Source organism: Pinus tabuliformis, chromosome 2_2 (genome assembly GCF_031772625.1).
Source record: "Pinus tabuliformis cultivar Carrire ecotype Pingquan chromosome 2_2, CPIR1, whole genome shotgun sequence".
Lineage (NCBI taxonomy): Eukaryota > Viridiplantae > Streptophyta > Pinopsida > Pinales > Pinaceae > Pinus > Pinus tabuliformis.
Window position 1 is genome coordinate 65,340,688 of NC_142300.1, and position 24,679 is coordinate 65,365,366.

Here is a 24,679-nt window from a genome sequence, read left to right on the forward strand (position 1 = left end):
GGTACGCACTCTGAGACTGACTTTGAGTCAGTGGAGGATGATACTGGTCTAGGACCAGTGGAGTTGTACTCACTATGACGCTGACTTCGGGTTGGTTGAGACTGGTCTGGGACCAGTGGTACATACTCTGAGACTGACTTTGAATCAGTATGATACATCCTTGACCATTTCTTCTTCTTCATAATTCAGACAAGAGCAGAGCAGAACAAAGCAGAAAAATACAGATCAGTACAGGGCAGAACAAGACAAAGCAGAACAGGCAGAATAGAGCAGAGCAGGGCAAGGGCCAGGCTGTACAAGGCAGTGCATTTGATGGATGAATAGTAGCGACCTTCAGACAGATTGCAGATGAAGTTCTCCCTAGTTGAGAGGGAGTGTTAAAATTGGCAACTAGGGCAAAACTTCATGTGGGTCATCTTATTCATGGCTGATAATATTTTTATTACATTCCTCTCGTCGAAAGGTGTAGGATTGATATAAATATCATCTGATTCCGATAAGTATTCATGGAGATATGAATTTATTTTGATTATGGAATTATTATCAAGCCGACCTATAACTCATGTAGGCTCAGAAGCCCAACAGTCGCATCTATTCAAACGCCAACGTTGTGTATAAATATAGGAGGACTTTTCCTCATTTGGACTTACTCATCTCATCACATCTCTCTCTCTATTGCGCAGAAAATGGTCTCTCCCTCACACATGTGAAGCCGGAAGCTGCTGAAACTGAAGCTGCAACTGCAGAAGTAAAGTTTGACCTGCGTGGACTAGAATATCTCCTCATCTGAACTGCAATGTAGGTTCATTTGAACCTCCCCTGAAAGCTGCAACCTTTGGTGGTGGAATCAAGTCAATCCGACAGACAATTTGCAAGATATCGACTGCCCTAGTTTTAAGGAAGTTGTTGAAACTGAAGCGGCAACTGCAGAAGTGAAGTTTGACCTGTGTGGACTACAAGATCTCTTCATCTGAACTGCGTTGTAGGTTCATCTGAACCTCCTTTGAAAGCTGCAACTTTTGGTGGTGGAATCAAGCCGATCCAACAGTCAGTTTGTGAGATATCGTCTGCCCTAGTTTGATGATGAAGCGCCTAATGTTGATGTTGCTGATCTAAGGTTTGCTACTGCTGATATAAATCAGATTTATTGTACTATTTCTCTCTGCTGAATTATTGAAGATAAAAGAAGATTTGATCAAAGGGTTTCCCCACACATTGTGGGGTTTGTCCCTAGCTAGCCGCCACATCTTGTGTCTCTTGACTTGGCTTGTTTTATGTCGATCTTTTAATGTTCTATCAGCACTTTACTTTATGTACATGTGATTGCTAATCTGTGGTATATAATAAGAAAAAGAAGTAAATTGTTATAAGCATAGAACATACCATAACTTAACAGTATGCAACTCAAGTAATGGGCTCTCTCTCCGAGGATCATAGCCACTTCAAAAAGTATTGTGGAAACATTGAGAACTCATGATGGCAACAAAACTAAATAAGGAGGGCACAGTCTTCAAAGAAATGGCAACCTATGAAACAAGCCAAGCACCCCCACAACTCTTCTATGTTCACCAAGAAGTGTGACATTCACAAGTTGAGCCTCTCCTCCACATCCCCAAAATCAAGAACATTGTTGTTTAGTGACCACCTTCAGGTGGGAAAGTTCATGGGTGCATGGTCCAACCTCAAATCTCTAGAATCATGGATCCGACTGAGTGGATTGCACACAAGAGGAAATATTCAAATTTATTTTCATGGAAATGGATTTTTTGGTTTTGAATTTAGGCTTAAATAAGACAAAAATATGATCTTTTGCAACAACCTATGGTTTCTAGGCACGAGGATTTATCTCACTAGGTGTATTTTTGCTTTTGATACAAAAGTGGAAACACTAACTAAGGTCCTCATCTACATAAGGTTACCGTGCCTACCTCTCAACATGTGGGACAATGTAACCCTAGAAGAAATAGGGAAAAAACTTGCGACATATGTTGATAAACGCATGTCAAGGCCAAGGTTGTACACATGTGCTTGAATATGAGTTGAAATGAACCTCAAAGATGCTCTCCTTAAGGTGATAAAGTTGAAAATACACAACAAGATTCATTTGCAAATGCTGGACCATGAGCAACTTCCACGTAGATGCAACAATTACCATGAAAATGGACATTTCATAAGCTCTACCCAAAAAAACAAACCTCTCCAAATGAGCAATAGAAAAGAAATTTCAGCTTGCTTCCAAGAATAAAAGGATGCAGCAGCCATCAAACAAACCTCATCCACAATGGAAGGAAAAAGAAAGTTTATACCAAAATAGTTTCACTACACTATAAACTACTAAAGAGGAAGATTTGCCCCCCAATAGGAATGGCAAGGATTCCTTGGACAAAAAAGGTCAATCCATCTTAGAAAAAAGACAACCAAGGAAAAGCAAAGAGATCAAATCACCCCAATAAGTAGAAATTAGCTCAAAGATAGCATCAAAAGGAAAACATGCAACTAAATTTGCCCCAACAATAGAGGAAGATGTTGGAAAAATCCGGTTGAAAAATGTAACTAGGTTCGGTCTTCATAATGACGTGCTATTGTGATTTTATGTAATTTATGCAAAGAAGAAAAATAAAATTATTATTGTAATGCTTGTCTCATGGGTTTCATGAGCAAGGAATTTTATTTTTAGTATGACTTCCATTGTGAGTCCTTAGGATTAGTTATAAAGTCAAAATGAGTCAATGTCGTGTATGAAGGACCCATCTTGGGTATGTTACATTTTGTATGAGTCATTAAATCAGTATGTAAGCCCTCCAAGACCAAGCACAAAACAGCTCCTTCAAGTCGGCTACAATATGGAGTAAATAACTTACTCAAAGAGACACGTCAGCTCAGCTCTCTTAAGTCGGCTAATTATGAGGCTCCAACCACTATAAATAGGACAGCTCGGCCTTATTTCAGAGTAAAATTCTAGAGATACAATTCGGTGAAGATCTGAGATAAAAGGAAGTGCGAAGGGTCAAGAAGAGAAGCCTCACATCCAGCGAAAGGAAGGAAGGAAGGACGAAGCATCTTGGCACTGTTTATTGGGTGAATTTACCTCGCACATGTGGCAAAAACTAGGGTTTTTGCAGGTTGACTTCAGCACATGTAAAAGTTTTATGAAGGGCCTCTCTACCATCAGTTTTGCTAGCCGAAGTTACAGTTGAAAGATCTCAAGATCAACAAAGGAGAGACATACCAAGAAAGACCATATCTCAATCTACACGTGTCTATACAGTAATTTCAAGCAGTCGAAGTTACAGACCTGTGAGGAAGGCCGAAATCTTTAGGGTAGCCGAAAGGTGCAGTTCAAGAAGAAGCTTTGACTAGTATTGATTTCGTCAAGAAGAAGGAAGAAAAAGGAAGGATATTTGTGTCTTGGTCTTGGAGTGGCAAATAGGTCAAGGGTCTTGGTCTTGGTATTCGTCAATTGAAGTCTCTATAAGAAGAAGAATTTGTTCGGGTTTTCCTCTCAAAGAGTGAGAGGTTTTGGCCCTAGCTGATAGCCTATATTCTGTGTCTCTTATCTCTTTATGGTTTATGCATTGGTAGTTGTTTGATGAAGAAGAACACTAATAACCTAAGTAAAAGAAGATCCTAATCTAAAGAAGTAAAAAGCACTCACAAGCAGTTACTAATAGAAGAGAAATCACTTAATCTCTATGCCCTAGATTTCTCAACATGGTATCTGAGCTAAGGTGACTAAGTCAAGGAAAGCCATCTTAACAAGGGGCACTCAAGGATCAAATCTCAAGGAAGGCATCAAAGCAAAGATCATCTTGAAGTCAAAGGAAGTATCATAACTCTAGATCAAAGAAGTCTACAAAGAATAATTGGGATCATCATCAAGAGGAAGAAGGCCAAAACCCTACATCTACTCAAGTTAAAGTGTTTTGAATGTTGAAGAAAAGTGTAACTAGGTTCGGTATTTGTCAATATAATTTTGATCTTTGTACTTGTCAAGAAAAAGAAATATTATTTTTATAAATTATATGAATGAGTTTCTTGCTCATTCCATAGATCTAGGAAAGTCAAAGAGTCAAAATTATGTTAAAGAGCTCTTCTTGAGCATTTATGTAATGTACATGGGTCAACCTAGTGTCAAGTAGCCCTCCAAGACAAGCACCATCCTTCAAAGAAGAAGACTGCAAGCAAAACAATGAAGAGAACATCATGTTAGCCTCAAAATATGTATATTAATGTAATGTCGGCTCATATAAAAGACACAACGATTCACCTGGACATGTTGGCTAATTATGGAGGACAAACTACTATAAATACCCAGCTAGGGTATCCGCAAAACTGCACAACAGAGTCTCGGACAAGTCCCTGAAATCTCGGATAGGTGCAGGACAGAATCTCGGATGGGTGCAAGACAGAATCTCGGATGACACAGTGGGTGCAAGAGACACAGAATCTCAAACACTCTATAATCTCAGATAAGTGTAGGTAGCTCGGACAAGAGTACAGTGGAGAGTATTCAGATGGATAAGGTGTTACAAGTATCTCGGAGAAGGAGCAATATAATGTCTCAGTTGGGAGAAGGGTCATGTCTCAGCATACTTATGAAGAGAAGAGTCAAGGAGATGTTGAAGAATCTAGGGCAAAGTAGTGTAGTGTGATTCTTCGTTACTTGATAACAATTTGTGGAGTCTTTTTACTTTTCTTGTTAGGTTATGCTTCTTCTTCTTCTTATTAGTGCATATGTGTGTACTTCATCAAACAGCGACCAAAACAAAATAACAAGAACACAAAGTTTGGCTCTCTGCAAGGGACAAAACCTCTCCACTCTTGAGAGGAAAACCCTTGGTAAGTTTTCTCTTATTGAATCTTCTTATTTGAACAATTACCAAACCCTATACCCTTGACTAGGATATCCTCCAAGCATAAGTCAAATCCTTCCTCTTTCTACGCTATAACTTCCAGCACATGGACCTTTGTTCCCAGCACTTTACTCCTCAGCACTTCGTCCTTCTTCTGTTGCTTAGACTTCTTTTATTCTTAGGAGAAACCCTAGAACATTAGGGCCTCTTTACTTCGTTATAGGGAGAACCTTCTTCACTTTCCTTTGGATACCTTGTAGACCTAGATACACATCTGAATGAGGCCTTTAAGTGTATTGCCTTCAACTGCTGTCAAATCCGCAAAAGTTGACTTCTGAAATCTTCGCACGTGTGGACAGAAACCCTAAAAACAGTCTCCTTCTCGCTGTCTTTTCCTTCTTCTTCGTTGGTTGGGGAGGCCTTATAGTCCTTGTCTCTTAGCCCAAAACCAAGATACTTGTCACTGTAATTTCCTGTTGTAGGAAGCCTCCTTTATCTTCGCATGTGTGGCTGTTGATGCCCTAGAACACGTCTCCTTGCATTCATTTTTTGTCTCCTCATCTCATTGTCCTTGTAACCCTTTTCTTTTGTTTTTCTTCGTCCTTCTTATTCCTCTTTCTTGCTTGTGGATTTCAAAGTGAAGTGATCTCAAATGAGGAGTGGACAGCCTCTATAAATAGAGGTTTGTCCCTCCTGTTTAAGCCGACTTGATTGTCCATTAGGTCGACTTGATAATTACCCTATAATTCATCTTTATTCATTAGTTTGCTGCTAGGAGACTTCGTTGATGCTAGGAAAGGATTTGACTTGCCTTGGAGGTGTTCCCATGACCTTGTATATTGACATACATGATGTAACATGCCCTCAAAGGGTCTCATCATAATTACATTTTGACTTTGACTTTCTAGAAGCACTCTAAAATGTGCTTGACCTGTTTTCAATGAGCAAAAAACTCATTGACAAATACTATAAAAATAATTTCTCTTTTCTTGAGTAAATACAAATATCAAAATTACATTTATGAATACCAAACCTAGTTACATTTCCTTCAATGGAGAGACATTCTTTATCTCAGCCTACTCTACACAGTATCGGCATAATCATAAGGAGAAATATTACAGTGATCTCACAATAGTAAACTCTGTCTCATGAACACAGTCATGACCTCAGGATAATTGCGATCATGATCCTAATGAAGACAGAGTCAAGACAGTGATGAAGAAGGTGCAGTCATGGTGCAGCAGTGATTTAGCTGAAGAAACAGTCATGGTACAACAATGATGATGATCTCAGCAGTGACAAAGAAGAGGATTGGTGTCATGGTCTTGGAGTGGCATAGTAGGTCAAGGGTCACGGTCTTGGTATTCGTCAATTGGAATCTCTATAAGAAGAATTACGTGTGGGTTTTCCTCTCCAAGAGGGAGAGGTTTTGGCCCTCGCAGAATGCCAACTTCTTGAGTTCTTGTCTCTTTGTTTTTGGTAGCAGTTTGATGAAGTAAACACTCACACTAATAATAAGAAGAAGATCAAGCTAAGATAAATTATAAAAGCACTTCACAAATTGTTATCAAGCCTAAAAGAATCTTACTAATGTTAATTGCCCTAGATTCTTCAACATGGTATCAGAGCTAAGGTGTTGAAGACAAAGGAAGGGCAACAAAAGAAACATACAAGGACCTGCCTTCAAGAAGGGCATGAAAGCAAGTTGAAGGAATTAAAAGATCAATCTACAACAACAGTCTACAATAGCAAAGGATTTTTGTCTATATAATCAAGGAGACAGCCTTCAACAGTCTATACTACCCACGGTCTCGGTGCTATGCTATTAAGATCTCAATGCCACAATAGGATTAAGAAATCTCAATCAAATAATGAAGTTTCGATGTTAACTCGGGTTCATGGCAGCAATTTCAATGCCTCTCACAGTCTTAGTGTATGTCATACCACAGGGATCTCAATATAGAATAAAGGTGTTCATTGATAGATCTCAATACCATAAAATGATTGCCATGGCAAGCAACATCAAGACTCTATGGTTCTACACAATGCTGCATACCACAAGGTTCCAGCAACAGTTTGCAAGACAATGCCACCTCAAGTTCATCAACAGTTTGCTAATCATAAGAATCAGATGCATAAGTCAAAGAAACTTGAAGACAAGAAGGCAAGCTTCACACCATTACATCAAGGATATCATTCGAGGAAGCATCAATGCATCTGCTTCAACCATCATCAAAGCAATCAAGGTGAAGATTTCATCTTCACATGACAAGTAAGTATCTTTTCAATTTATATATTTGGTTAAATGACTTCATGATTGCAAGGATATCTATAGGTTGGATGGGTCATCAAGATTCCTTGCATGAAGAAGGAGGATAGATATAGTCCTCTAAGTAGTTGAAGTCATTAAACATATCAATAGGTCTCTGTATTTATGGAAAGGGGTTCTTATGAAAGATTCCCTCACATAGCAATATTGGAGACATCAAAGTGATGTAGGTGATAAACTCATTCTCTAAAAATACAATGAAGAAGGTCACATGGAATATATTCTTCATGAAAGTAAAAAAAAAAAAAAGGTATCAAGGGATGTAAGATATCTTTATAAGATCCCATCTACAAGATCTAGGAAGGAAGATAATCATCATCGTTCTAACTGATAGGCAAGATAACAAATGTCCATAAACAAGGAAGGTTACCACATTCGACAATTTGTGGTCTCTATGCTAGATAGAGAAAGATAAGTTGATGGCAAAAGCATTGAAGGTTAAAGAACTCAAACATGTGCAAAAAGGAAAGGGAAGGTTGGTCCTCAAACAAGACAGAATTGTATAGCTAAGATTCAATGCTATGGAAAGATGATGAAAAGAAGCTCATATCACCAGAAAGATGGGGGAAGCTGAAGAAAAGGGCCAAGGAAAGAGGGAGTAACAATGATTGAGATAGTATCCCTCACAAAAAGGTCCTATCTTAAGCTCCTAAATCTTGTGTTATAGATATGACCATGATAATAAGATGCATCGTGGCATCATGGAAGCATTAGGAACAAGAGCTCGTGACATCACCATGGGAATCATGAAGGACAAAATCCATGGCAGTCAAACTTGAAGGATATAGCTCTTGGGAACCTCATTGGACATTGTAGGAAAGGAAGAAGTCATCCAGGACAAGGCTCATCATACATCAAGAAGGAAACATTTGCCATGCAAGGTCCTCAATATTCTCTGATGAAATCCTCATCGAAAGGTTCACTAATCTAGAGAAGAAGCAAGTGTTTCATCAGAAACTCCAACTTATGGAATTCATGGGATGATGGTGTGATGGCATGAGAAATGAAGCAGATCAAGGGATTGAAGATCTTTTCAATCAAGGAAGCTACTCGAAGAAGCCTAGATGACCTAAAGGTAAAATGAGGTATGTATGCTTGTGTTTAATATTATAATGTCATGTCGTATGGTTGCAGGTAACATGGATCATTACTTCTATCTTGAGAAGCATGATCAAGAGAAAAAAGATCTCCTCCTCTGAAAGGATGCAGGAAGGCATAAAGTCACACTAAGATGAAATCAACATAATATGTCCTCATATTAAGTATGAGGTGGTTAACAACAGTTAAGAAACTCTTATTTGAAGCTCGTGGAATGGAATGAGTGAGGAAGGAAGAGATCATGAGATATGCAACCATGATGAAGGCAATCAACATCCAATAGACCAAGAAGATTTGACTAGGAAATCTCCCAGAAGGATATGAAGACTCTGATGAAAGTATGAAAAAGATGGAGACCCTTGACAATGGATATCTTTGGGAGATGTGTCAACATAAACGCAGAATTTTGATACCTACAGGAAGATGTCATGATGAAGAGCCATCTAGTAAGGTACGATTTGATTTAATGTTATGTTTTGATTTCTTGAATAATATATAGATGAGTGCATGCAGGGCTACTAGAACAAGAGTTGTAAGTACAAGTACAACTGGCATTCATGTGGTGGATGGAAATTCTTGAAAGAAGCATGATGGGAAAGAAGTAGCTATATGACGAAGGTTCCAAATATGTATCAAGAAGGCCACTTTCCATAAAGAAAGGAATGACATGACGAACCAAGAAGGAAAGTGATCGATGGCTGATGCCCTACAAGAAAGAAGCTCAACTGAATTTTATGACATCAAGGAAAGAAGTTGATCAAGCAGTTGAAGGACCCACAAAGAAGAAGTTGTTGATGAAAAGGAGAGTCCCTGATCAAGAGGGAGCTTGGATTGGGTCACCCCTGATTAAAAAGGAGTGACAGTTGTGTTTTCTATTTCATGTGTCATGCACTAGACCAGGACTAACAATCGTAAGTCTTAGTGAAGGCCATGAAGAGAAATGTAGACACATGGTGGATGTATCCTCCCTAATTGAGAGGGAGAGATAGACACAACATTCTTGTCTTCACCTGGGAAGAAAGAATGGGAGGATTGGGTAATCATCTGGCATCTGATACTCTTTGAGGATGTGTAGGGCATCCAAGATAAGAGTAGGCAAGAGGACCGATATTCTTTGAGGGTTGGGAACCCAAGATAAGAATAGTCCTAGAAGGTCATACTCAGTGAACACCCGGGTGGGTATGTACCTTGAGAGACAATGATGAAGGTGTCTATAGTCATTGGTCTCGCCAACATTGTGCTCTGATCTTATGAGAGATAGAGTTGTCAGTCAAGGCCTTATTGTGGAAACAATGTTGGTTACTATGATGCTATACAGATGGGATTACCAATTCGATTCTTCTTATGAAAAATTCTTCAGATTGAGAATAACCAAGTACCATTGTAAATACCTCCCTAGTTAAGAGGGAGTGTTGAAGAAAAGTGTAACTAGGTTCGGTATTTGTCAATATAATTTTGATCTTTGTACTTGTCAAGAAAAAGAAATATTATTTTTATAAATTATATGAATGAGTTTCTTGCTTATTCCATAGATCTAGGAAAGTCAAAGAGTCAAAATTATGTTAAGGAGCTCTTCTTGAGCATTTATGTAATGGACATGGGTCAACCTAGTGTCAAGTAACCCTCCAAGACAAGCACCATCCTTCAAAGAAGAAGACTGCAAGCAAAACAATGAAGAGAACATCATGTCGGCCTCAAAATATGTATATTAATGTAATGTCGGCTCATATAAAGACACAACGATTCACCTGGACACGTAGGCTAATTATGGAGGACAAACTACTATAAATAACCAGCTAGGATATCCGCAAAAATGCAGAACATAATCTTAGACAAGACTCTGAAATCTCAAATAGGTGCACGACAAAATCTCGGATGACACAGTGGGTGCAGGAGACACAGAATCTCGGACACTCTGTAATCTCGGATAAGTGCAGGTAGCTCGGACAAGAGTACAGTGGACAGTATTCAGATGGATAAGGTGTTACAGGTATCTCGGAGAAGGAGCAGTATAATGTCTCAGTTGGGAGAAGGGTCATGTCTCAGCATACTTATGAAGAGAAGAGTCAAGGAGAGACATTCTTTATCTCGGCCTACTCTACACAGTCTCGGCATAATCATAAGGAGAAAGATTACAGTGATCTCACAATAGTAAACTTTGTCTCATGAACACAGTCATGACCTCGGCATAATTGCAGTCATGATCCTAATGAAGACAAATTCAAGACAGTGATGAAGAAGGTGCAGTCATGGTGCAGCAGTGATCTAGCTGAAGAAACAGTCATGATACAACAATGATGATGATGATCTCAGCAATGACAAAGAAGAGGATTGTTGTCTTGGTCTTGGAGTGGCATAGTAGGTCAAGGGTCATGGTCTTGGTATTCGTCAATTGGAATCTCTATAAGAAGAATTATGTGCGGGTTTCTCTCTACAAGAGGGAGAGGTTTTGGCCTTGGCAGAATGCCAACTTCTTGGGTTCTTGTCTCTTTGTTTTTTGTAGCAGTTTGATGAAGTAAACACTCACACTAATAATAAGAGGAAGATCAAGCTAAGATAAATTGTAAAAGCACTTCACAAATTGTTATCAAGTCTAGAAGAATCTTACTAATGCTAATTGCCCTAGATTCTTGAACATTGAAGACTATTCATCCAAAGGAAGCTAGATCAAAAGGCGGTGTCATCTCACTCTCTGTGGGATCAAGGATCATTCTTGAAGAAAACTACCTTCATCAAGGAGAAGTTTTCTATCCTCTATATCATCATCAACATCAAGGAAGCAACAAGAAGAAGGAGCATCCTATCAAGTAAGTATATTTATGTCCACATCTGAATCTGTCAAAATGTCTTTTTGCAAGGAAAGCAACAAATTGGTTGGGGCTTCAAACTATCTTGCATGGAAGAAAAGGACAAATCTGAATCTCATTGAAAATGAGGTTATGGAACATGTCAAAGGTTCTATCGCTAAACCAAGAAAGGAAGATGCTCAAGCTCTTGCCAAGTATATGAAAGGGGAAGTTAGGGCTCAAATGATTCTCATAGAATCCATCAAGGATCCCCTCATCCCATATGTATCTAAACTCGAAACTTCAAAATAAATCTATGACAAACTGGTAGAGTTGTATTCCATAAGCACTGTTGGAGAAGTCATCTCATTAAGGCAAGAACTCTACAAGCTAAATATGTTAAGGGAAGATGGAATAGCCTCATACTTTATGAGGATATCTGAGATCCGGGATCAACTACAAGATCTGGGAGAAGTCATGTCTAATAGAGAAATGACTACAGTTGTATTAAATGCACTACTGGAGGAGTGGGGTAACTTTACTTCAAGTATTTATGGGAAGAAAGAAGCTACTCCATTCCAGGATCTATGGTCACTGTGCAAGATTGAAGAATCTAGACTAAAGGCCAAATCTGATGTGGGAGCAGGTGAGCAAAATCAAGCTTATGCTGCAATGACAAAAAGAAAGGGACAATTTGGAAAGTTTGGTCCTCAGAAAAAAGAAAAGGAACATGGCTAAGATCCAATGCTATGGGTGTCAAGAATATGGGCACTACAAAAGAAATTGTCCTAAGATCAAGAAGGACAATAACAAAAGAGGAAGAGAAGAAGCTCATATCACCGAAGAAGTGGAGGAAGTTGAAAAGAAGAAGTCCAAGATAGAGGAAGTAAGAGATCTCTACTATGACTGAGATAATCTTCCTCGCCTAAGTTCTTTTCAAGTTCCTAAGTCTTTTGTTGTAAGATATGGCTATCATGATTCACTAAATGGATGCATCAAGGCATCATAGAAGCATTGGAAGCAAGAGCTTGGGACATAATCATAGAGAAGCATGAAAGATGGTTAGAATCTATGGAAGTCAAGGATATAGCTCTTGGGAATTTGATTGGAAACATAAGTAACAAAGTCATCTAGTTCAAAGTTCATCATACATCTGTCAAAAGGAAACATCTGTTAATGGGGATACTTTAGATCCTCAAGATTCTCTGATGGAATTTTCATTAAAAGATTCACCGATCATGAGGGGAAGCTGTTGAAAATAGCAACAAGAAATGATAAAAATAGAATCCAGAAATTCCAGTTTAATTTGTCCTTGAATTAAACTGAGAATTAAAATCCAATTTTATTCTAATAGCAATTTGTAATAGTTAACTAGGGTGAGTTGACTTGGTTAACTTAGGAATTTCGAGTTGGAAATCTTTCTGAAGTCATGTATATGTTCTCCCTATATTATAGGGGCCCAGAATGAGTTAAGTATGAGTGGTAATTAGTTAACTCAGTTTACTGAGTTAAGTCCAGTTAAATTAGTTCCAAAATGTTTGAGGAACTAATAGTGAGTTAATAGTCAGTTGATGCATTAGTGCACTCAACTAGTGCTACTCCAGTTAATTGAAGATTTCCTCATCAGAAACTCATGCATGTCGATTCTGAGAAAGACCTAGTTGAGACTAGAGTGCAGGAACAGTGTACTATTTGTTGTATAATTTTCTGAGTTGTATAGAATCTAGATGGTGCATGCAATCAGGAACTGAACCTAGAAGGGATTGCACAGTTATGGATGAAGAATTTCCCTTTAAATATGGGCTAATTCTCTCAAGAAATGGGCAAAAAAAATAGAAGCTTGGAGGCTTGGAAATTTGGCTAAGTATTGGCCAAACGAAGTCATCAAGCGGAGGATAGGAAATACTTGTGTAGGTTAAGCTCAAGGTTGAGCAGAGCATATCGTATTCATCCAAATTCTTTAACCAAGGGCGCAAGCAAATAGGGAGCTTGGACAGCAGAGAAGAGGCTTGGATTTGGCTTGAGCTTGCTTGTGAGCTGGGAGATTGATTTTACTGAGTGCTGGGATTGTTCTTATGAGACAAGAATTGTATTATCATCTTGGATTTCTGATTAATGCAATACAGATAGTGGGGTTTTGAGTTGTGGCTTTTCCTGGATACTTATTGTGTTATGTGCCATTGATGTTCTTCCTCTTGTCGATTATTGTTTTGCTCAATCTTTATGGGCTTCCGCAGTAAAGAGTAGAAGTAGATTCTTGTCTCTGGTTTTAGTAGATTACATGAGCTTGTGAATCTACAAGATTTTCTACAAAAGCAAGTGTTTCATCAAGAATTCCAAACTTGTGGAATTCATGGGATGGTGGTATGATGACATAAAATTGAAGCAGATAAAGGGATTGAAGCTATTTCAATCAAGGAAGTTGCTACAGGAAGTCTGGATGACCCAAAGGAAAAATGAGGTACGTGTGCATACTTGTGATATTGTGGAAGTCATGTCATATGGTTGCAGATATCATGCTCTATCTTAAGAGAATGATCAAAAGAAGGGATCTCCTCCCTCAAAGGGATGCAGGAATGCATGGGTCACACATTCACTAGATGAAATCAACATGATATGTCCTCATATGAAGTATGAGGTGGTTGACTACAATTGAGGAACTCTGAATGGAAGCTCCTGGAATGAAATGTGTGAAGAAAGAAAGGAAGAGATCGTGGAATATGCAACCATGGTAAAGGCAATCAATGTCCGATAAACCAAGAAGATTTGACTAGGATATCTCCATGGAAGATATGAAGACTTTGATGGAGTCTAAAAAAAAAAGAGACCCTTGACAATATATATCTTTCGGAGATGTGTCGATATGTATGCAGGATGCTGATGCAAACTAGAAGATGTCATGATGAAATACCATCACAACGGTAATGTTGATTTTAATGTTCATTCATTTATTTTTGAACAAATATCTGGATGGGTTTATGCAGGGTTACCGAGGGAAGATCTATGGATGTCTTCCACCCTCGATGCACATGTAGTAGGATGAAAGATCCTTAAGTAAACATGGCATGAAGAAAGCAGCATGGCATGAAGGAAGGCTAGATATGGACTTGTTACTGCTCAAAATAGTAGGGGACCTCAAGGGGGAAATGCTAGACCAAGGGCAACAAATGGAGACTTAGCTCGTTGTCATCTCAATTAAGGCTCCCTACTATTTAAGGACTTTCACCGATGGGAAGAGACCCGATATATATGGAGTCACAAATGAAGGATAAATCAGCAAATGGATATAGAGTGACCCAAATGATCCATTTCCAGAAGAGTTTGAAGAATGGAGTGTGCTTGCTTTCTAAGCAAGGTACAATGTCTTCTAGGAGAAGGATGGGAGGATTTGACAGTTAGGCTTAGGGGATATGACTTGTGAGAGAGTTTCCCAATCCCTAAAATCCTTATTGAAATTGGTATCCCTGATGGTTTTTGAAGAATTTTTTTCCAAAGGAATGGGACCACACAGGACCAAGTGGACCCAGTCTAGGTTAGGAGGTAAGAGTTTAGCAACCAACGATATTTTCAACCCCAACAGGAAAGGGGAAAAGGAACAAAGAAAGTATTTTCACTTAAAGGTGTTGATTTGATCCTATGAGGCACTAGCCTTGGGGATACAAAGGCAAAGTTTGATCTCGAAGCTAGGGCTTGGCTTTTCTCACAACTCCACTGTCAGAATGGCTTCAAAATTGGAGGAGACACCAACGCAGGGGATACTGAGATATTGAACTTTTTGGAGGGTTATTTTGTCAGGAAAATGATTACCTAGGTGACCCAACCTGGCTAGACCTAGAAAAAGGTGAAAAAGGATTGATTTAGGGTGACCACCTCTTGGTAGATCAGTGCCTTGGTCTTGGGGGAATGGAGTCTATGATAAATATGAATGAGGACTTCGTTTCTTGGTCAAGGAGGACTTAAGACTACCTCGCTAGCCTTCTAGGGCAAAGGGAAGCAACCTTACAGCTTTTATACTTCGACTTGCAAAAGGAGATGGCTTATCAAGATGAATTTGTTGATAGAATTATCTCTAGGAAATTTCATTCTAAATTACATGGCCCATACATTGAGAGACGCTATATGGAGACAAAATTCCACAATTGAAGTAGTAAATGCATGCAGCAATTAGCCCTAAAAAGCGAAAATCCCAATCCAATGTATATGACAAAGTAAAACAAGAATAACATTAAAAGCATGTACTTACATGTAATAGAACAGATCCAACCATCCACCTTTTGACAATAGAGAAGCTCCAAGACAAGATAAACCAAATCCACACATCAAAATTCATCCATAAATCTCCAATTCATCCTCCAAGAAAAAGTGTGAAATTCTCAAGAGAGAGAAGAGATCCAACCCAAAGTGATGATGAGCAAATGAACTCATCTCACTTGTATTTATACACTAATGAGGAGTTTGAATTAGTCTCTTTGGACTAACTAAGCCCCAAAAATAAAATAATGTGCTAATAATCTAACTTTTGGTGACAAGCCCACCCAATTAGCTCACAAATGAAAGAATAAGCCTATTAAGAGGTCAAATGATGAATAATACATGTCATAGGGCCCTCCAAGAGGCCTAATGAGGTCCATGGGTGCCATAATGAAGAGTAGGACTGTCAAAGGAGATGGACAAGGGGTTGGCTTCCTCTTCTCCAAACAATAAACCTTTGGTGCTCCCAATGGGTGTGGGGGCACAATAATAACCTCATGGGTCTCCAAATGAGTCGAAGATGCCTATAGATCGTCTGCAAGGGCTTTGATGATGGTGTAGGAGATGCCAAATCATCCTACAAGTCCTGGGTCAACTGCCAAGTGCATGGTACATTTGTGGGGCCAGTTGGGCAAAGGTGAACCAGGTGCATCTTCCTCGTCCAATAAGAGTATCTTGAGCATCTCTGACCATCCTCGGGGATCCATGGAATGTTTTCTACTGTTGTGGAGGCCCATGGCTCTCGACACACACCCTACATGTGCCAATGTAGCCCTCTGGAGGATTAGGACCCCGTATAGGGAGACCAAACCCAAGATGAAGACCATCTACAATCCTGCATAAGATCCAATGCGTCCCCTAGCCTTCCAGTACAACAAGTCATTAGAGAAATCGAATAAATGAGCTTACCAAACCTAGACCACAGGTGGGGGCTTCATAATGGCCTGCCCTTCCATAATAGGCTTCGAGATGTGCCAATGTCTCCTAAACTCCAAATGGGGTTAACCAAGTATCCTATTAGGTGGTTTCTACTTCTAAAGGGGATAATATATTCAAGGTACATCCTTCAAAAGGTGGTGGCATGTGAAAAATAGGTGAATGAAGTATGGGATGAGAAGGGACGGCCCTAGGCCACACGCTGGGGTATAAGGGTAGCTAATAAAAGGGAAGCCCACTCTTGGGTTTATAATGTATAAGAGGGAGAAATCGTGGTACAAGAGGTGCCCCAACCTTGATTTTTCCACCCTTCTTTATATGCCTTTTGCATTTTTATTATTTATTTTTATTAACTACTCGGGGCTCAAGGGGTAAGAGCATGCTGCATAAGATATAGCAGTGAATGGGTCCTTTAATGGTAGGGTGGTTCATTGCCCACCAGGGGTTGGGACAATCATGGGTTCCTATATGATGAGGGAGGTTCATAGAACCTGTAGGAACCAGGGTGATGGCCATGATGATGGGGTAGAGCTCATGTCTTGGATTTTGCCCACGTCCTAAATGTGTTCATCCTCGCCATCTTTTGCATTTTGTGGTACATTTTCTTGTTGAATGTGGCCAAATATGCTTTTATCTTTCTTTTAGCTGCATCAACCTCTGGGGCATCATTCCAGGCCTGACCCAAGGTGAGGGCAAGAGGAAGGGGTGAGCTAACCCTATGTGGACCCAGTGGAGTAATGTGGACCTAGGAGGGAGAAATGATGAATGGGGTAATAATGAGTGGAAAGGGGGGTAATATAAGCGAATAAGGGCCACACAACCAAAATCGTGGTTTCCCGTGAAATACCATCCCTAAGGCAAATGGTCAATAAAAGAGATCCCACAGGACTAAAATCCAAGGTTAATATCCCAAAGGGGTCTAGGGGAGAAGAGCACAGACCTAGCCCATTCTTTCTGCCGAATCCCCCCATTAATCCATGCCCAGAAGTGTCCATGATAAGTGAACTACAATACTCAATTACCAAATGACAAGGCATACCTTTAGGATTGGGAGGCCCACCTTCAAACATACGATCATGGCAGATGGGCGAGGGACCACAAGGCTGACTCAGGTGGCGGAGAAATGGCACAATGAGATAATTGGTGGCTGCAAGGGGTTGCTAACTGCTGGCTGAGGACCATCATGGAGAGAAAAAATCTACTAGGGATATCACCCACAAAATGATTGGTAACAGGACTGATGGACCACTTTCCGATGATGACATGGCTGACTCATGGATGAAAGTGATGGATGGTCGGTGCCCTTGTAGAAGTCCCAAACATGAAGGCTCTTAGATAACGAAAACAAATTCATGACATCATGAAGAGGAGTTCTTCAAACAGCTGGTTGTCCCATCATCTCCACCTGAGAAGCTATTGTAGGTCCCTAATTAAGAGGGAGCTTGGAAACAAGTTTCTTTCTTGGAAGAAACTTGGAAATTCCTAAGCCAAGAGGGAGCTTAGGTACATTCCTTCCGTAGGAATGAGTACATTCATTTATTGGAATAGATATGTCCTCCTGAATTGAGAGGGAGAGATAGACACATCATTCTTGTCTTCACTTGGCAAGATAGAATGGAGGATTGCGTAAAAATTTGTCATCTGATGCCTTTAAGGATGTATTAAGGCATCCAAGATAAGAGTAGTCATTGAGGACCAATATTCTTTGAGTACTAGGAATCCAATATAAGAATAGTCCTGGTGGAACACACCCTGAGAACCCCAGTGGGGTATGTTCTGAGAGAGACAATGATGAGGGTGTCTATACATCATTGGTCTCGCCAACATTGTGCTTTGATCTTGTGGAAAGATAGAGTTGTTATTCAAGGCCTTGCTATGTGACAATGCTGGTTGATAGGGTGCTATACAGATGGGTTACCAATCCAACTCTTCCTATGAGAATTCTTTAGATTGAGAACGACCAGGTACCATTATGAATACCTCCCTGGTTGAGAGGGTGTGTTGAAAAATGTAACTAGGTTTCGTCTTCATAATGACATGTGTTATTGTGATTTTATGTAATTGGTGCAAAGAAAAAAAATAAAATTACTATTGTAATCCCTGTCTCATGGGTTTCATGAGCAAGGAATTTTATTTTTAGTATGATTCCCATTGTGAGTCCTTACGATTAGTCATAAAGTTAAATTGAGTCTATGTCATATATGAAGGACCCTTCTTGGGTATGTTACATTTTGTATGAGTCATTAAATCAATATGTAAGCCCTCCAAGACCAAGCACAAAACAACTCCTTCAAGTCGGCTACAATATGGAGTAAATAACCTACTCAAAGAGACATGTCGGCTCAGCTCTCTCAAGTCAGCTAATTATGAGGCTCCAACCACTATAAATAGGACAACTCGACCTTATTTCAGAGTAAAATTCCAGAGATACAATTCAGTGAAGCTCTGAGATAAAAGGAAGTGTGAATGGTCAAGAAGGACAGCCTCACATCCAGCGAAAGGAAGGAAGGAAGGACGAAGCATTTTGGCACTATTTCTTGGGTGAATTTACCTCGCACATGTGGTAGAAACTAGGGTTTTTGCAGGTTGACATCAGCACATATAAAAGTCATATGAAGGGCCTCTCTACCATCAGTTTTGCTAGCATAAATTACAATTGAAAGATCTCAAGATGAACAAAGGAGAGACATACCAAGAAAGACCATATCTCAGTCTACACGTGTGCCTATACAGTAGTTTCAGGCAGTCAAAGTTGCAGACCTGTGAGGAAGGCCGAGAGCTTCAGGGTAGCCGAAAGGTGCAATTCAAGAAGAAGCTTTGACTAGTATTGACTTCATCAAGAAGAAGGAAGAAAAAGGAAGGATCTTTCTGTCTTGGTCTTGGAGTGGCAAATAGGTCAAGGGTCTTGGTCTTGGTATTCGTCAATTGAAGTCTCTATAAGAAGAAGAATTTGTTCAGGTTTTCCTCTCAAAGAGTGAGAGGTTTTGGCCCTGGATGATAGCTTATATTTTGTCTCTTGTCTCTTTATGGTTTATGCATTGGTAGTTGTTTGATGAAGAAGAACACTAATAACCTAAGTAAAAGAAGATCCTAATCTAAAGAAGTAAAAAGCAGTTACTAATAGAAGAGAAATCACTTAATCTCTATGCCCTAGATTTCTCAATAGAAAAAGACAACCAAGGAAAAGCAAAGAGATTGAATCACCCCAATAAGTAGAAATTAGCTCAAAGACATCATCAAAAGGAAAACATGCAACTAAATTTGCCCCAACAATAGAGGAAGATGTTGGAAAAATTCGATTGAGGAGGATAAGGAGCAAAACTCGCCAAGTGAAATGGATGGAGCAATGGTTTTTGCGCCTAGGAAAATGACCCTTTCCTATGTTGGGGTTATCACGCAATGCCTTAGTCCTCTGTCATTAGCTAGGGCATAAAAACAAAGAAAGAATCAACACAGAAAGAAGTTGAATGCAACATGGCATTACATTCACATTTCTCTATGGACAAGTATGGTTATTCCCTTAGAGGCTTCACAAAGTAAGATGTTTTTCCAAAGTATCCCATTAGGTCTTTGGGGCATGTAAATCAATATTCTAGTCAAGTTGTAAGTTAGAGTAACCAATTAGGGGCAAGGGAAGTCGAAAATCCATCTTTAGTTGAACAAAGAGGAAATTTATATTGACTCCCCACTCCCTCATTTTGTAAATCCTTGAGTTATACAGGTTAGGCTACAACATTTTTAGTCAATACAATCATAACTATTACTATGAAAAAGTGTTCCACAGGGGCATGTCCCCCAGGGTCAGGTGCGCGCACGCCTCGCACTCCACGCACCTGGGATGGGGGACGTCTGGGGAAATGTTTCCCCATGTCCCCCTTTTGGGGAGACGTGGGGAGACGCAGGAGGGGGGACATTTCCATAGTGTGGGGGATGCGACTCCCCAAAAGGGAGGCGTCCCCCCTCAAAATGGGCTATGCATCCCCCTTAAATTTGTGCTTGTAAACAATGATTTATGACAGGGGAAACCTAGTATTTGACCATATTGCCCTACTAATGCTATGCAATTCATGGTAATGATAAATTCTTAAAGTAAAAGTGAAATTCTCCTTTATCTTCATTTTCATCCTTTTACTTAAATTTTTAACATTACCATGAAATAACTCAGGATATTTGAGAGTGGTTCCAACCTCATTGGATTTCATATGGAGAAAGTAGAATTTTAGATCTCACTCAAAATCCAACAGACTTAACAAATTTTCGGGAATTCAGGATTCGATAGATTGCAATGTTTCCATTGCATTTTGTCATGTACAAGGGTATGGAATTAGTATTTAATCAAGAGCACCAAGCCCTCTGTGTACTTTAGAGTGACTTTTAGACTCATCACCCACTATTTTTGAGTTTTAGTTATATCAATTTACTATTCCAGGCTTCAGATTTTAGTATCTATTATAGTCTATTTTGCTTAGTACTAATTAGATTCTAGAATGATGAATGATGAATTTTAATTTTAAATCAATTTAGAATCTAAAATGATGAATGATGAATTTAATTTTTAAATCAATGTAGATTCTAGAATGGTGAATAATGAATGATGAATATGGATCAGAGTATTTCATTATTGAATCTCGTGCTCTATGGATGAATCATGTATGTATTAGTAAGGATGATGAGTATGGATCAATGTATTTCATTATTTAATTCAATTATGTATGTATCATTGTATTTATGCTTTCATTATTGAAAATGAATTTGAAATATATATATATATATATATATAATGAAAAAAAATTTATATACCTCAACGTCCCCCCCTAAATTTCCCTAAAATTTGAGGGTACTCCCACACGCCCCCCTTGTGCGTCTCCCGGCACCTACGTCTCCCCATCCCAGAGTCTTGGTGGAACATTGCTATGAAAAAATAAACTACCCTAGATGATATATGTGCTACTTATTGCACAAAAATCAGGGCAAAATTGATCTAGTTTGTTTATTTCTAATTAAACAACTAAGTAAAATGATTGGTGCCTTAATATGGAGTCAATGATTAACAAAATAAAAGAACGCAAACAAAAGCTATTTGATTCAACTATTGAATTTCTATTAAGCAATAAGAAAAAGGGTCTTCGAAAATATAGACTTTCTTACACGTTTGAACCTAGAAATGTTTGTCAAAAGAGTATTTGATGATCCTTTATTGCCCAGGGTCGTAGAATGAACAAATTCTTAGACTAGGCAAAACAAACCCACACTTTCAAAGATTCTAGAGGAGACAAGATTCTTCAACTTCTCCACATCACATGGGATAGGATATGATCACAATAATAACTAAAGAGTCATCAATTAAATACTTGTGCTCTAATGCTAGCTCTCAATCACAACTATGAAGGATAATAATGGAAGCAAGGGCATGAAAGAAGAAAGCATTGATACTTCCTTGCTTGTGCAATGATTTATAGAAGAAGAGAGAAGAAAGAATAGAGATGGATCAATCACAAAGGGATCCAAATCTATTACAAATATCAAGCATAGAAAAAGGCTATAGAATAGAACCCCAAAAGTACTCCAAATACATGGCTTCATCTCTGAGCAATGAATGATCTCATGATCTATTGTATTGGATGGTTCTTTCTCTTGGATGATGAATGCTAATTATATGGAGATTTTGTGCAAATTTATTGTGTCTTCTTCCATCTTATACTTCTTGTAGAATTAGGGTTTAATGAAATTTTTGCCAAAGAGTTGTTGAATCTTTCATAGCTTTAACATCTCCTTGACAAGACTATCATGAAGTTTCTATTGAGGAACCTACGTTTAGCTTCTTCCAATTTTGTCTCCAATAAGATTGAAAGTCATTAGGGTTTGAGGACCTAAGTGTAGCTTTCACTCTCCCCTTAAATCACTTCCATCAGTTTGCTTCCACAGATTTTAGCCTTAGACTCCATTAGCCCTTGAATGAGAAAGGCACTAATCCACTCTTTTGTCAATCCCATAAAATAACAAAAAAAAAACCATAAATTTTCTTCTTTTATGTTTTCTAGGGTAAATTAGTGTTAGGTTATAGCAAAAATATGAATTTTCAGCATTATTTATCTTGGACCTTACATTCTTAGGGTTAGACTTTGCATGTACTAAATTGAAAGTTATAAATATTATTGTTCATGCATTTTCAGCCATTAATTAGGGCTAATGTCTAGGGTTTTTCTTGTTGTTTTAATTTTTAAAATGCCCTTATTTCTCACTTTTCTATTATATATTTGGGGCTATTTAGTTATTGTTGTTATATATATTTGCAGGTTGTAATTGTGATAATTAAAACCCTAGTTTATAATAGCAAATTGCAATTAATAGATAACATGTATCTGGAAACTTATTTGAATCTCTCCAGGATTTATTAAACCCTCTAGATTTAGCCATAGGGTCATAGGAACTTGTCGTCTTCAAATTACATCTTCTAAAACCTGAAACCCTGATTATTGAACATCTATTCTTAAGTGAATTTTATAGTAGAACCCTTAGGGGGTATTTATCCTGAGAGCACTTGGATTATCTAATCCCTAGGATCTGCTTGAGAAGCTTCCCTTGTGGGGATTACATCCAACCAAAGAACAGCATGGGAATAGTTACTAAGGTGATTAATCCCATTGTTGCTCTTGATCAAGATTGCTTAGTGGGGCTTTGCACTAAAGTGCTAGATTTTGTAGTAACAGGGACTAAAAGGAGAATCTTCTATTTTACAAGTCATCTCCACTTGAGAAGCTTGATTGCTTGGTTGTGAATACCTACCTGATTGACGTGTTAAAGTGCATTCAGATTATATTTCAGAGTCCAGATCATGGCATTGGATGCCTTCTATTTGGGAGTCCGGACAACTGCTGCTAGATTCCAACTATGTTTATAGAATAGACTGATGTAATCTGCCTAATATTAAAATAATAATATATGCCAATTATATAACTTATAGCAAATGCTATGACTGTTACTTTTGAGCATGAGAAATCAAGTAATGATATTGGTATTGGTAAAATATTAAATAATTGGTAAATGAGATGGTGAAAATTGTGAAGTAGATATTTATTATTTTTATGGTTATATGGGTAGGGATTCAACCCTGTGTATTAGGTATATTACAATTTGGCATTAAACTAACTAGCAAGTTGAATTAGCCATACTCAGGATGAGCATAGTTCATACAAGGTAGTTCCATTGACAAGTCACCCCTTGTAACCCTGGATATCACCCCAGATGAATACGGATGCAGATATTTAACAGCAAGGAAACAGATGAACGCCCTTTCAATCATTCTGAAGCTGTACTTCTTGTAATTAATATTGTTAATAACCTCAGGCAATGCAATGATTCTGTTTCATGGTTTTATGATATTTTAGCTCACATACCTGTACATAGTAGTTTGTACCACCAACAATGATAGGCAAGCGCTTCCGAGAGATGATTGAATCAATAATCTGGTAAAAACAAAAGCAGAAACAATCTCAAGATCCAAAAATCGTTTCTAAAGGGAGATCTGTTTCCTTTCAAAGATGTGACCGATATGAAATTGTGGAATGATAAGAATAACTATTACAATAGATGCAGTTATACATGCCACACGATTGATAGAATGTTCAAAGACACTTCTTAAGTTTGTATGGTTCTCCAAATAACCTCATAAGCTTTTATGCTTTTAATTGTTTAACTTTCTTGAACGTCCATTGCTGTAGGCTAGCAAGAAACTTAGAAATAAAGAAACAGTGAATCTAACTAAATAAGGAAAACATGATATCTAGATGATCAAGTCATACACCATTCCTAATCAACTTTATGATGTAAAAAATGATATGTAGAGATGGGCATCAAAAGCATTATTTACATTTAAATGAAAAGCAACACAAATCCAAAGGGTTCAAATATGGCATGCATTCTTAATAAATAAGGCATATTTCATTGCAATCTCACCAAAAGGTAATGACACATCTCTTGAGAATATGTCAAATCAATAAAAGTATTAAGAAGAGGCATGCAGATGAGTCTTCTCAACAAAATCAATCAATGCCTAACTTACAGGAATAGCCATGTCGCGAAAGTCCTTTGATGTGAAGCTTGTATTGGAATTGATTGTACCAAGAAGATGATGAGGTACTCCTAGAAAACATATGTACCCAAATAAGTTGATATAATTAAGAGATTGAATTGCAAGAAAGAAACAAAAAGAAGCAACCTGCAATAAAAGTCATCAGTGCAATTCATAATATAGGAGAAGAGTTTGGAACATTTGTCTTGATAGAATCACCCTCCAATTTCCTTGTATTAAATGACAATTCATATATATCTATATCTATATATATATATATAGCACCTACGGACTTGTATTCAATTGAAAGTATCTAAAATCCAAGTGAAGCCTGAATGTTATTCTTAATTTCCAA

General features: G+C 38.4%; 1 protein-coding gene across 1 annotated transcript in view; it reads right to left on the reverse strand.

Moving 5' to 3' along the window:
- Positions 1-24,394, reverse strand: part of LOC149191475 (tRNA dimethylallyltransferase 2-like) — a 201,033-nt gene extending 176,639 nt beyond the window's left edge. The window contains exons 1-2 of the mRNA XM_089404291.1: positions 24,316-24,394; positions 23,651-23,719 (exon numbers count right to left, since the gene is read on the reverse strand). Of these exons, the coding sequence (XP_089260417.1) occupies positions 23,651-23,719; positions 24,316-24,327 (81 nt within the window). The 5' untranslated portion in view covers positions 24,328-24,394. The remainder of the gene's footprint in view (positions 1-23,650; positions 23,720-24,315) is intronic.
- Positions 24,395-24,679: the final 285 nt, after the last annotated feature.